Source organism: Pteropus alecto, unplaced genomic scaffold (assembly GCF_000325575.1).
Source record: "Pteropus alecto unplaced genomic scaffold, ASM32557v1 scaffold206, whole genome shotgun sequence".
NCBI classification, from domain to species: Eukaryota; Metazoa; Chordata; class Mammalia; order Chiroptera; family Pteropodidae; genus Pteropus; species Pteropus alecto.
This window is the reverse complement of record NW_006438906.1, coordinates 1250657-1265039: the sequence shown is the minus strand read 5'-3', so window position 1 is coordinate 1265039 and position 14383 is coordinate 1250657. Positions and strand designations below refer to the sequence as shown.

At 40.3% G+C, this 14383-nt stretch overlaps 1 protein-coding gene across 1 annotated transcript in view; it reads right to left on the bottom strand.

Moving 5' to 3' along the window:
* The window catches only part of DCAF12 (DDB1 and CUL4 associated factor 12), a 25178-nt gene extending 10801 nt beyond the window's left edge, over nt 1-14377 (bottom strand). Inside the window, 3 exon segments of the mRNA XM_006916056.2 lie at nt 822-1028; nt 12791-13045; nt 14143-14377. Of these exon segments, the coding sequence (XP_006916118.1) occupies nt 822-1028; nt 12791-13045; nt 14143-14220 (540 nt within the window). The 5' untranslated portion in view covers nt 14221-14377.
* Between the last annotated feature and the right edge of the window lie 6 nt (nt 14378-14383).

The window sequence follows — 14383 nt, the reverse complement described above, 5'->3', positions numbered from 1 at the left end:
CATTCCTGTGGAAAATAAACATGTCTGATGGATACACAGCTCTGGCCTTCTATCTCTGGATGTCTTCTTTGGGGCTCCTACAATCACCCACCTCTCATCCCTCCAGCCTTGTCCTACCACTCTCCCCCCTTGCTTTTTGGGACAACAGTTATAACTGACCTCTTTGCTGTTCCTTCTGTCCAGAACTCTCTTCCTCCAGACATAAGCATGGCTTGGACCCTCATTTCCTTTAAGACTCTCTGCTCAAATGTCATTCGTACATGAGGCCTTCTCTGATTATCTTCTGAAATAGCATTCTCTACCATACTCTCTATAGCTTTAGCCTGCCTTTACTCTACTCCATAGCACTTACCAACTCTGACGTTCTGCTGGTGAATATTTATTTGGTTTATATAGTTTACATATTGATTTATGTCTTCCTTTACTAGGATGCAGGCTTCAAGAAGATAGGGGTATATCTGCTCTATTCGCTGCTGTGCCCCTAGTGTCTAAAATAATGCCTGATCACAGATAGCTCAGAAAATAGCTACTGAATAAATGATTTAATAAACCTCTCTCTCTGACTATGGGCAGCAGATGTCTGGACACTGACTAATCCACTGCTGCTGGGCCAAGGTGTGCTGCTCACCCCTGTCAACATACTTGATACTTCCTACAGGGAGCCCAGTCCCCATTCTGAAATCTCCTTGGCCCTGGAGTCAACGGAAATCCACAGGGGACTATCCCTTCCCAGGGGGCCTGTGGGAGGAGGGTCTATAGAACCTATCAAGCTCCGTTGGAAAATAAGGCTACCTCTAACTACAATTACAGGGGAAACTTACATCTCCCACACACACAGGATCTAGTGTAGGCAGCCGATAGATAGCAAGACTGTTGGGGTTGTCTCCTCCAGTGGCTAATAGTGTTCTAGAGGGATTCAGCTCGATGGCATGGATACCACAGCCCTGCTGGGTCACACCTCCAGGCTCCCGGTCCTTCAGAATGGGAATCTTGGTAATTTGGCTTGTCTGGACATCTACTACAAAGAGCTGTAGAGAAAAGAGAAACAGAACTGAACACAGTTTCTCTTAATGTGGCTGACCTTGAGTACAAACATCTATTCACTCAATTATCCATCAAACATTTACTTAATATCTACTACATGCTAGACACTGAGAATTATTAAAGGAATGATCAGGGCTATCAGTCAAATAAAATATGAAAATAAGAAAATATAAAATAAATAGGTGTAATATGCTATATGAATACAGTTTAAGAAGCAATAAATTTTGCTTGGGATTCAAAGACAGCTTCAAAGAGGACTTGCATTAGATTATGGTCCTAAAGAATCTGACTAAAGGTTTTCTGCCAATTTTGGCATATCTTATATATATCTAATTATCTACATATGCTTAGAAACAAAGCACAATTCCCAAAACACGTCATAACCACTATTAAGCATACCTATGTTACTAGATCTGGAGTGACCTGAGACATACGACAAGGTAAGATTATCTCACTGCTTGTCTCTATCACATACACCATTCTGTTCTATGCCTCCATGCCTCTGCTTATGCTGCTGCTTCCGCCTGAAATGCTTTTCATCTCTTTACTGATCCAACCCCTTTTCATTCTCCAAAATTCAATGCTCAGGGAGAACCAGTCCATAGATTGAACTATGCCATTCAAATTCTTTCAGGAATGTAGAGCTGGATGGAGGCACTAGACTGTCTGGGTGGTCAATTCCTACCAAAGGCAGCCCCCAGAGAAAACAAAACAAGACAGGAAGCATGGCCATCCTTGGTTCCTAGTGCCTTTCCAATTCTTAGTTATTTCCTTCTGAATTCAGGGATATTTCTTGTTCTTCAGGTTTGTGAACTAGCCCTTCCAAAGAATGTGAATGGGTTTTTTACCCTTTTAAACAAATGGTCTCTAACCCACAGCCCTGCAAAATTAACTGCCCAATTGCCCCTTTGTGTTGTGTGGGACAATGCATCCATAACATGTTAGCTGCTAGATGAGTGATTCCCAAACTGATTATTATAGTATAACCTGGAGAACTGTCTTTTTTTAAAAAAAGCTGCAAAACAAAAACAATTCTCAGGCCCTACCCTAAAACTCCTTCAATTAGAAATTACTGAGTTTGGGGCCAGAAAAATTGACCGCACCCCCCAGGCCCCTCAACGCAAGATCTCCAGGAAAATCTGTTGACTGTCCAGGTTTAATAACCACTGATTCAGACCCTTGCTATTCAAAGGAGTATTTGGGTGCTTGTTAAAAACAAAGAATCTTAGGCCTTATCCTAGATCTACTAAATCAGAATCTGGAGTTTTCCAAGATCTCCAGGTCTGCTGAAGTTTGAGAAGCAATGAGGTTAACAGAATCTGCTCTATATACTGAGGGCGGTGACTTTGGTAAGACACAAGAGTAAACTGACCAGCAACCTGGAAATATCTGAGTTTCTCCTTTGGAAACTGGGTGCTGGCTAAAACTTCTAAGAGAGCTAATAAAATGCAGTGTCTAGCACAGGGCTCAGCACAGAATAGGTTCTTAACGAGTGATAGCTAATAAATAGTAATACACTATTCTAACGTATGTTTGGTTTTACAAGGTGTAAGAAAAGCTTCTACACTCTATGAAAATATTTGATACAAGGGAGATGGAAAAACTGGTAACAGTTGGGTCTGCAGAGGCCCAAGAGTTTACGCCCAACCTCACCCCCATCTTTGCAGGGGAATGACAAAGCACCATGTGAAAGATAGAGCGCTTTTGCTTCTTCAAAGGAAGGGACAGTCTTGTGGAGGGGCTGCCACAGTACATCTCCCCAAGCTCTCTGACGAGAGGCCAAGTCTTCATACAGCTCCTATAACACTTCCCAGAATGGCACTACTCCACATTAACCTACTGGGATCCCTGCCAGAAATTAGCAACATGGCAAGGTAAGCTTGAGGCTCAATGGTTCCCTGCAGTCTACATTCTAGGAGAAAAAAAAAAAACAAAGGCCTTGTAATCAGGAAGACTGTTAAGACTAGTGAGTACATCTCTGCAAGCATGAATGTGGATGTAGACATACACAAATGTGTGTACAATGAAAGATCAAGGTGGCTTAATAAATTTTCTAATATTCAAGAGTGTTTAAGCTGGAGCCTAAAGGAGGAAAGAAAGCAAATCCACATAGGTCACGCAGAAATTAAGATAAAGTATGCTGAGTCAGACAGTAAAAGGTAAGTGGGCAGCCTATGTTTGTTGAAAGTTGACGAAAGGAAATACAATTGAAATCAAGCAGATGAATCCATTCCCTATCCAAAATCCAGAAGATGGAGAGGAGTGAAAGGTAAGCCAAAACCAAGAAACACAATAGAAAATAAGACTACATGTATCAAAAATTAAAAATGTGTAAACTTTGTAATTCCAATTTTAGGAATTTATGCTAAAGAAATAACGATGGGTGAATAGTTTTAACTACAGTGCAGCAATTTTAAACCAGTGAAACACCACAGGGGATTGGTTATAGCCACATTCTTACTTCCTGAGCATTATAGCACAAAGACTTAAGGACAATATGGTTGTATATTTGCCCACTGAAAAGCGAGATCTCTCTGTAGGTGTTATTTTGAGCTCCCAAAAACTCCTTGTGTGACTGAGAAGGGAAACTCCTTTTGCTGTATGTTCCACCACTATATTTTCAAGCCCCTACTTCACTCTCTCTCCCTAGAGAAGATGTATAACACATAACTGTGTTCACTTTTTGTCAGCAAACAAAATAAGCAATGAATAGTAAACGAGTAAGGCCACTTTCACCATTACTTTAGGCTAAGAAAAAATAAGGTTCATCTAGCTGAAGTAATATTAAAAAAAAAAAAAGTTTATTGATAATACTTTATCAGCAATAATGGAAATAAAAAATGCAAGAAAGATCATTCAAAATCTTGTCTCTTTTCAAATCATTTGTCAAGTTCCTGTTTAGTCCTTAACTACATGCATGTGTAATTGTGCATCACTATAATAAGCAGAAATAGAATTTTATATATCATTACACTTAACATATCAAATGCTTTGCATGTTATTACAGTCTTAAATGTTAACATCTGCATAATATCATGCAAATTTGATTTACCATAAATTACTCATGTATTCTATTGTTAGCATTTAGATAAAACAGCTTCCAATGACTGTGTTGGTAAAAAAAAGACTTTTCTCTTCCTTTGGATAAATTCCCTAGTTTGAAAATATTAGGTCCAATATTTTTAGGTAGTTCATTCAACAAATAATATGTACCAGGCTTTTGAAACATAATGCCAAATTACTTTCAAAAAAGGTTTTTGCAGCAATGTATATCTGTACTCATTCCACCACATCTTTATGAGAACTGGGTATTACTTTAATTTGCACACAGAAAAATATTTTGCTTTTATCTGTATTCCTTCTATAATGAAATTAAATATAATTTCCTATAATATACTAATAGTACTTCCTCTTATATAAATTATGTCTAAATGAATTATTTTTCAATGTTTAAGCTATGTGGGGTATGACTGACAATCAAAAAGCAGCTATTTACAGGGTAGAGAAATGCTCACTTAAGTATACTGAGCTTGGCCGGAAATGCACCTAAAGCCTAGAACTATCAAACCACTGCCACCAATTCTGTCCTCATCCTTTACCACCACCATTAATTACATCCACAATTTGTTAAGCGCATATTCTAGGTACTGTGTTAATTTATTAATTTTCTTCATGACTCTGCTACTCTGTCCATTTATTTTAAAGGTGAGAGAAGAAAGGCTTAGAAGATATCTGGCTTGTCCAAGGGCACAAAGCTAATAAGAAATGGAACCCAGACTCAACCCACAAACCTTTGAATCCAAATATACAATACAAAATGACTGAATCAAACTTGTTAGTATAAAAGCAGATATTTCTGACATGTTTACATATTACTCTTCTAGAAAAGAGATCAAAAACTTGGAAACTAATAGCCTACGATCTGACCTAAAAAAATAATGGGCAAATCTCTTATTTCATCTGTTCATGAGACCAGGAACAGACAAAAAATAAATAAATAAATAACCATTTGTTGAGGCTTCCACAGAGTGCGGAAATAAGATTTAATAACACCCTACTATCTGCTGGATGGATATCAACCAAGATGCCTACAAAGAAATTCTTCCAGGTCCATTAAATCTGATGCCCCCTCCTGTGCCTTGAGTGTGGTTGAGAAAATACAAGGAAGATTAAACTACTTGACTAGATTTAACAAGGTAGCAAAAAAATTATTGCTATATAATAAAGTCTAAGGCAGCGATTCATATAAAAATATTCAGTTTGTTTAAAATGCCAATTCCTAGTTTCACTGAAGGAAATCCTGAATTAGTACTGGAAGATGAAGAAACTACATATTTAATATGTATTTCAAATGATTATGATGCAGGTGGTTACTGAGTCATGCTTGGGAAACAAAGGCCTAAATGATCAGAAATCAAACATGCATCTATTTAAAAGAAGGTAGACTGGCTTAGCTCACGGAATTTTTAAAAAATTCTTTGGCATTACGGCAGCCATTCAAGTGATTAGGCCCAGGGTTGGGGAGGACAGGATTTTAATGGAAGGGCCCAAGGAAAGCAGGAACCAACTGAAGTAACTAGACTGTGTTATTATTATCTATTCCCAGGCAGTTGGCCTGCCAGGCACCTCCAGCAAAACTCTGCTCTTGGCAACCCAGGTTCTCCCATCTTCCAAGGCTACAGGGCTGCAGAACAGGCCCTAAATTCACCAGGGACCAAGTGAGTATGAGACTCAATTCTCCAGATGAGAAAGATGATTAACAGAATTATTCGTTATTAAAGGCTAGATATGAACCAAAGGGAAAATAAAAAAATTACCTAAGGAAAATTTAGTTAGCCTTGCCATCCAATTCCTTAGTAACTGAGTCACAGTACTTCTTGATGGCTGGTGCTCTGCATCAACCAAATGGGTCTATTCACAGTCCCTCAACACTCCTTATCTTCCTGACTCTGCTATGGAATAGACACCTCTGTTTCCTTCCCATCAGTTGAGGCCCCTTTCTCCTCTAGGAAATCCTCTCTGAATACCCTAACTATGAATGACTTCCTTCATGGAGCACTCCTGATTGGAGCTACTAATGAGGCATTTATGTTGAAATTAACTTTGCACGTATCACATCCCAGCTAAGCTAAGCAAAGGTCAAGATCCATGTATTATACATAATGTGGTAGTGTGCTTTTTACAGGAAAAATTGGTACCTCATCTTCCTGGAACATTAATCAGGAGACAGAGAAAGATCTCCACCCTCCCTAAACACAGTATTTTCATATTAAGAGAATCATGATATATTATAGCATAAAATGCAAAATGCACATGAATATTTAAGATATTCTTGGAACTTCAAAGAAATTTCACAGTTGCTCAATACTGTCCAATCACCGAGTAGTCTTCTGCCATTAGGGGTATTTCAGTGAAAAATTCTGAGGAAACTTGGTGTAACATAAAGAATTCTGACAAGGAATAAGGAAAATTGAGGCCCAAACTTAACTCTGCACCTATCTCATTATAAAATCTCAGGCAAATCACTTTTCTCCTTTGAGTCTGTTTCCTCAACTATAAAAGGAGAAATAGAGGTCAGTGGTTAGGATTCCATTATTTTTATTATTTTATAGTCCCTTCCAGCTCTTCCTGGGATTTTTTATATCACTGCAACCCCTCACTGGGTACAGTGTTTTGCTACACTGGAGAGATTCAATCAATGTTTATGGATTTAATAAATGCAAATACAAATCCCAAAGTTGTCCCACTATATTCTAGCCAATGAAATGTAGAAATATTACCCCAATTCCTTTCATTGTCCTGATGAGAATCACCACACCTAACAAGGGAGAGGGACTGGTGGCCTCCCTGAATCCAAAGGCAAATAAGGCCATTTAAATGAAATCAGCAGCCAAATTAAGAAGCCAAATGTTAGCCCAATCATTATCCTGGATTCAATCCAGTTGCCAATTTTGGGTCAGTTTCTTCCTTTTATCTCCTAGACCAGGAAACAAACACATGAATAGTTCCCTACTTAAGAGTCACGCAGAAAAGCAATACTCCTAGATATCACTAGGAAAAACTCATATTTCTCTACTCTTATCTTGAACCAGATTCAAGCATTGTTCCCATTCTAAAAGAAACTGTCCATATGTCAGCTTGAAAAGAAGTATAGACCTTTTTCTCTAACTGTAATGTCTATCAAGGATAGGGAAAAAAAAACCCCAGAGTACAGGAGTCAATCTGTTCACTCTCCAATGTCTCTAGTTTCAAACAGACTATACCTGAAATAAATGGCTCAGGTAGAAAAACTGCTTGCCTCAAGCTCTGCAGCAGTTGTCAACTGGGGGCATAACATTTAAAAATGCATGTGCCTGATTGTCACAATAACTGAAGGTGCAAGGGTGTGTGTGGGGAGTGGGGGGTGGGGTATTGCTGGCATCTATATAGCAGAGACCAGGAATGTGAAATACCCAGCAATATGAGGTGAAGTCCTAGACAAGGAAGAAACCATCGAAATACTATCATTATTGTTGAGATAGCGTCTCCAAATAAATATTTTTCCCCTCTTTGATTCCACGCCCCGACTTCCACCCCTGGTACTCCTGGGGTATGGTCCGTGGCTCTACCTGGGGCGCAAACCCAGACGTGCTAACTATATTATGGAGCCACTCTCTTCAAATAAATTCTTTAATCTCTCCATAGAACTGCTGCTTAGGTCCTAACACTTTTTTTTAAATTAAAGTATAGTTGACATACAATAAGACTCAAACATTCTTGATCATTACTTTCCTCATATACAGAGAGCGACCTAAAGACTGTAACACACTACAGGAAACAGATTCCTGGGGCCCACACTCATGCCAATCTAAGCAAGGCCTTCCCAAGATGAAGACAAGTCAGAAAGGGGTAGCCAACTCTAGCATCATCAAATATGAGAGGCATAAACTTATTCCTACTACTTCTCTTCCTAAAGTCTTATAACACCAATTAAATCTGTAGAAACTTAGAATTTATGAAGCATTTCCATAATGATTTCCAATCTAGAAACACTTCTGTACATGTGTCCCAGCAGAATGAACTTGCCAACAGAACAATTCTATCACTTCTACATTTAAAAATCTTCCACTCAAAACAGCAAAATATTCTGAAAATAAGATAAAGACTAATTCTGGGATAAATCTGAATATTTCCTACTAGATAGAGGATAACTAAATGCCATTAAACAATGGCTAAATAGCAGGTTACTGTCCTAAGTAGAAAACATAGATGGATCATACAGAAAGGCATACTGTTAACCTGAGATGTATATCTAGCAGGGCACAAGGAATTCTGCAAGCATTTTAAAGCATTTTCTAAAAGGTTGTAACCCCTTGGAAAAATAAAATAGTAAAACAAGGGGAATGAATAAAAAATCTGGCCAGAGCAAAATCCCACACTTCACCATATCTCTTTTCCTTTTGACTCAAATTGAGTTTCATATTCTGCTTTTACAATTTCAGGAATCTGAATATAAAACCCAGTGATATAACATTATAGCTATTCTCTCAACCCTAGTATCTACCATTCCACCCTACCCCCAAAATTTGGCTTCTCAAAGCTCTACTTCTCATCTGGCAGCAAACTGCAGCCCCAACTTATCTTGTCTGCTTCATTATGATCCACCAAATCTATCTGTGAAGTCAGTAGTATATCTCTGGGAGAATCACTCCTGGGTAATTTTGACCTAACATCCAAAGAGAAAGGAGCCTTAACATCCAACTTGGTACTATCAGCTAGCCCTTGGTGCCTTGGTGAAAATTTCACAAGAAATTTTCCTGTCAAAGTCCCATTTCCTTAAGCCTTCCTCCAGATCACCTTTGTAAAACCCTCTTACTATGAGGTCCCATCCTCTTACTATGAGGTCCCATGGTTCCCTATGGTGTAGGTTCTTCCCAGGGGCAACAAGCAACTGTATCTAAGTCCCCGGGTAGTCTTTGGCTGGAGGGCATCAATAAACGAGAAATAAAATAAGAGTTCATATCTAAAATTAAATGCCCCAAACTCTGCACACATTATCACTCTGCCTATCACCATCCTTATCCTCAAATGGCCCCCCTCTCAAAATATCCGCTTTCTTAAATGGTTTTTGGTACTCATGTGGTTTTCCTCTAATTTGGTTTTTGGTACTCTCCTGGTTTTCCTCTAACTTCCCTGCTCCCTGGGTAGCAATTCTTCCTGCTCCACAAATATAGGTGCTTTCCAAGGTTCTGTTCTTAGCCCCTTTTTCAATATCAATGGTTCTTACTCATTTTTGGCTCACAGTATTTCTTTTGAAAATCTAAAGAGAACTATGGATTGCTTCCTACACCACTCTCCCCACATCATGCCCCCCAAAATGTATCTATAATGAAAAATTTGCAATTTTATGGAAGGTTTATGGAACTCAAGAGTGCCTTCTCTACCCTCTCTCCCATGGTAATATAACAATAATCCCGTATGTGATTCCCAAACCACTAATTTCAATCTTTATCCCTCTCCCAAACTTTAACCAAGTGAAAGCACAAAACTAAACTCATCTCTTCAAATCTGCTCAATACTTACTCTGCCATCCTCCCAGTTACCCAGGTTCAAGACAGCAGTATCAATTCCAACTTATTCCTTTGAATGGATTAAATCTGAGCATGTCATCATTTATAGATTCTGAGATGTCTTATATCTGTCTCCTCCTCACCTTTTCCCCAACATCCTGGTTTTGCATTCATTACTTCTTATGTATACCATAGTGCTACCATCATATAACTACTCTCTCTAAAAGCATTACTCCAACCACGTCGGTCCCTGCTTCAAATCCTTGGGCCTTGTGTCTCTCCATTCCCCACAGAATAAAATCTTAGCTTGACATTCAAGGGCTTCCACAATTTGATCCTAATGAACCTTTCTAACCTTACTTTCACAACTCTCTTCTAGACACATAAAGCTCCTGTCACAGCAGATTCTCAATATTCCTCATAAATGATCAATACTTTTCTCTTTAAAAATCCAGACTTCCAGTTTCCTTTAAAAAGAAAAAGGAAAATCTACTAATTCCTAAATGGCAACAACTGGCTGAAGCCAAAAATGCCTTCTCTGGCTCTTTGCAGTTCCCATTACTTCTGTTTCGTGCCTAGCAAGCTTCTTTTACTTAGTCTTTCTGTCTGGCTCTGCACATAATCTGAGCTTGTAACCCTTAGCCAGGAAAATATATCTACTCACCCTGGTTCCCAGACCCATGTTCCAATTAAGGTTATACTACTTCTCCTTCTTTAAATAATTTAGTAAAAACATGGCCATACTTATATTATCAATGATTAAAATGTAAGCTGACCATCTTTGCCATTATTCCTGTGCTTACTGGCCTCCTAGTTTGAGTATTAGTCCACAGCACAGGGCAATTCCCACCCCAGGAATCAAGCTAAAGAAAAGTTTACAGAATGCTGTTTTTACTAAAGAGGATGACCCATTGCCTTAGCAGAGATTTCAATATTATAGCCCCAAGCCAGTTAACGTGGAATTGACCTGGCTTTAGAGCATTTGTGTACACTCAGTTAAATGCTGATGAATACCAAACAGCTTCCAACCTATGCATACGTATCAATAGGTTATTTTTAGAATATAAATGGTCAGGGCAAATTTTCCTACTGAATACATTTATATCATTTTATTGATGGTAAAATTTCAATACATTAAAACTTACTATTGAGACTCCAACTTGAAATCCTCCTCCCCCCAAATCTTCACATATTATCCAAAGACAGTTCTAATTATTTAAATAATTTTCCTTTCGTACAAACTGAGGGAAGTCCCAGGGAATGCCAAGAGCATTAGAAAAGGCTTTGAATTCACACTAATACTATTTTTGAATAAGTAAATATTGCTAACTTGAAGTATTCCCCCAAGATGTCCAGAGCCACCTTCTCGCACTGGATACTGCCACTCCCATTTCAGAGATGGGAAAACAAAGGCACAGCTAAGAAAATTATTTTCCAAATCTTCAGAGAAAAGCAGTGTTCTTGATTCCCAGCTTTGCTTCTAGAAGCTAAGCAAAGAAAAACACTAACTATAAAAAGAAAACAAGCCCCTGCTTAAGCTCATGAGGACACAGGAAGACAGAAAGAGGTAGGTACTAGCATTAGGTTAAATTATTACTTACCATTCTCACCTCAAAACAGAATCAATAATAAATGCGAGGATACTATAACAATTACTTTAGTTTACAATTCAGTGAGTAATATTTGCTGGGAAAAATACTACAATGGTACGTGTGGGGAGTGGAATGAATTCCTCCAAATAAGAGACTCTTTCTACTCCAAGCAACAATAATGAGTTGTTCTCTTAAACCAGGAATGGCGGCCTGAGAGACTAGGAAAATCAAGTTTTGTACTTCCCGCCACTACTTAGTTTTGAAAGGCTCTGTATGTCAAGCAGCCTTCAACAGAAGAGGAAATGAAAGCTTGGCCCCAACCACCATGGTATTATTTCCTTCCTTAAAACTCATGATTAAATTTTTGCCTATGTCCTTTACTTAACACTTCTCTTAATACTTAACACTTTCTTGATCTAGAGCAACCTTCACTCTTCCACTGGATCTAAGATGTGTTTCTGTCCAAAGGAAATTTACTCAGCCCTTAAATTGCATACACACTCACACAGGGTGAGGTGAAAATGGGGAGAACAGCTAGGTCTACATCTGATCTTTTCTCACACTTCATTCAGAATCATTTCCCACCTCCATGTCCTGCCTCTTTTCACTTGCCATTCCTCTGACATTATGCTATCTGTTCCCTTCTGTTCCAATCCATATTCGATGGATTGACTTATTTTATCCATGCCTGTAATCGTGCTGGCTATATACCTTACTGATTTCCCCCTTCATTCACTTACAATTGTCTTCTAAGTCATTCAATGTAAAACTATTCTCCTACTCACACTTAATTTTTCTCTCTTCTGAATCCTTTTCAAGGAGACTGCTTTGCAAAGAACAAACATGTATATACTGAAATACACCAAGAGGCACACATTCCCTGCCTTTTTCTTATAAGAAATACATCTTTAGATTCTATTCCCTAAAAGTGTGCGTTTGCCAAGTGTTAAGAATTTCTACATATGTAGAAATTAGGCTAGCAGATAACACCAAGGTTTTCATTATCATGTAGCCTGAATGGTGCCCTGAGCATCCTTCTTTCTTAAGTCTTTCCTCTGAGTCCTCTGACTTAAAAAGAAACATGAAAAGATGAAGCCTAAAGAACTCTAGAAGCACTGGCATATCCATATGGCGAGAGGCCTAAAAAAACAGACTCCTCTGAGATTTGTCAGAAAAGAAATGTAGAGGTCAGAAAAGGAGAAGAAAAAGAGACAAAGGAGTCATCAATAGAAGGGAAAGGAAAGGAGAGTAAGGCAATCTCCTTACAAGAGAAACTGATGGAGAAAACAAGCAATGAGAGGTTCTAGAGCAGACGTTCCCAAACCCCAGGCTGCAGACCGGTATCGGTACTAGTCCGGCAGTGGCCTGTTAGGAACCAGACCGCACAGCAGGAGGTGGGCGACAGGCTAGCAAGTGAAGTTCCATCTGTATTTGCAGCTGCTCCCCAGAGCTGGCTAGCATCACTACCTCAACTCTACCTCAAATGATCAGGCATTAGATTCTCATAGGAACACCGGTCCCAGGCACCAAAAAGGTTGGATATATGGCATGTGGAGCCATATAACCAAGACCTAGGAGAAAGCTAACATCCCCACAGATGCTTACCGTGTTGCATTTTGTGCCACACACCACTTGCCTATGATTCAGCCACTGAGATGCAAACACTTTATTAAGGGTCCCAAGGTGAAATTCTCTCTCCTTCAGGAGACTGGGAAGTTGCTGTGCTGCATAACCATGCAACACTCGAGAGTAGCTGGTTTCATTCTGTAGCCTGACTTCTCGGTTCTTCAGGTAGTACACTAAGGATCTCTTCACTGGGGGGAGTCTTTTCCTTTTGTGAAGGGAGTGATCCCAGCCAAACTGTAGAAAGCAACATTAGACATCAGAACTTTGGCTACCTTTCTTTAGAACAAGGGATCCTACTGTATCAGAGAAATCACCAAGAATTCATCCTGCGGGATTTGCATACAAAAGAAATACAAATACATTAAAACAGGAATCGCAACCCAGACAGTCCAGTTTAACTCTTCCAACATTGAAAAGATGCTGTTCATAGTCAAACCTACCTATGAGAAAAAAAGGAATGAAAAACAGGGGAATAGAAGCAGAGAAGAGGATAAAGGTTTACTAGGCCTTTAAGGAATGAAAAGATTCAGATCCCCCGAAGTTATCCTTGACAGGGAAGGGAAGGAGGGGCCCAATGATTACCATAACGATCTGGGCTGCATCTCTGCCCAGCTCCCTTCTCCCTCTCTGCCTGTACTCCCCGCGGAGCTTGGAGGATGCAGCCCAAGGAGCCAGACTGGGGTTCCAGGTCTTCCAGGATGCACTATCAATGGCCACCCCCCTGTCACCAGGCCCGCGCTTCAGGCAGTTGTAGAATTCGAAATATCAAACACCAACGGGGTGGGAGACATGGTAAATCCGAGTCTTCATTAGCGTCCAGCAAGGTTTTCCCCTCCAAAGAGGAATGGATAGGGATGATATCTGGGAACTACTGTTTCTTCTAGGGGTCCGAGTGCCAGCTCAAGGCTTGGGTATTCATAGGGAGACGCTTTCCCATATTAGACGCAATCATCCACGCGGGAGCCCCTGTAAGGAGGACTTCACTCCCTCTTCCCTTATCTTTAGGGAGGTTTTGTTCCCGATTCCCCTCCACTTCGGTTTCCCTTCCTTCATATCCCAGATTCTGGTTTCTCTTCAAGCCCCAATCCTGGTTGCAGGCCTTCCCTGGAATATGCCCCATTTTCAAGTTCCCCTTTAGCTCCTTATTCCTTCGGCCTATCTGCCCTATAGTGAACTCCTGATGGCTCAGCCCTGACTCTACAGTCCAGGGCTCTGCTCTTGTGCCCCCTGACTATAAACCTTGGATCTCGGTTCCGGTTCTCCGATCTGCAAACTAAACCCCTGTGGGTGCCTTGGCCTTAAGACCTGGATCTCAGCTTCTCAGCTCTCACCTGCGGGCCCTGAGCGTCACTCCCAGCTCCCGGCGAGGCTGGCGCTTTCCGCTTCCTGCTAACTGCTTTCCGGGCCATAGTGGGCAGCGCCACCGCGGCCCCGCAGCCACATGGGGCGGGGGAAGAGAAGGATAGCAGGACAGCGGGTCATATACTGGGCCCCGGGGCCGCGCACTTTAGTGTGCCCGGCCCGGAAAATGGCCCGGACCCGGGGCGGCAGTAGAAAAAGGGGAGGCAGGCA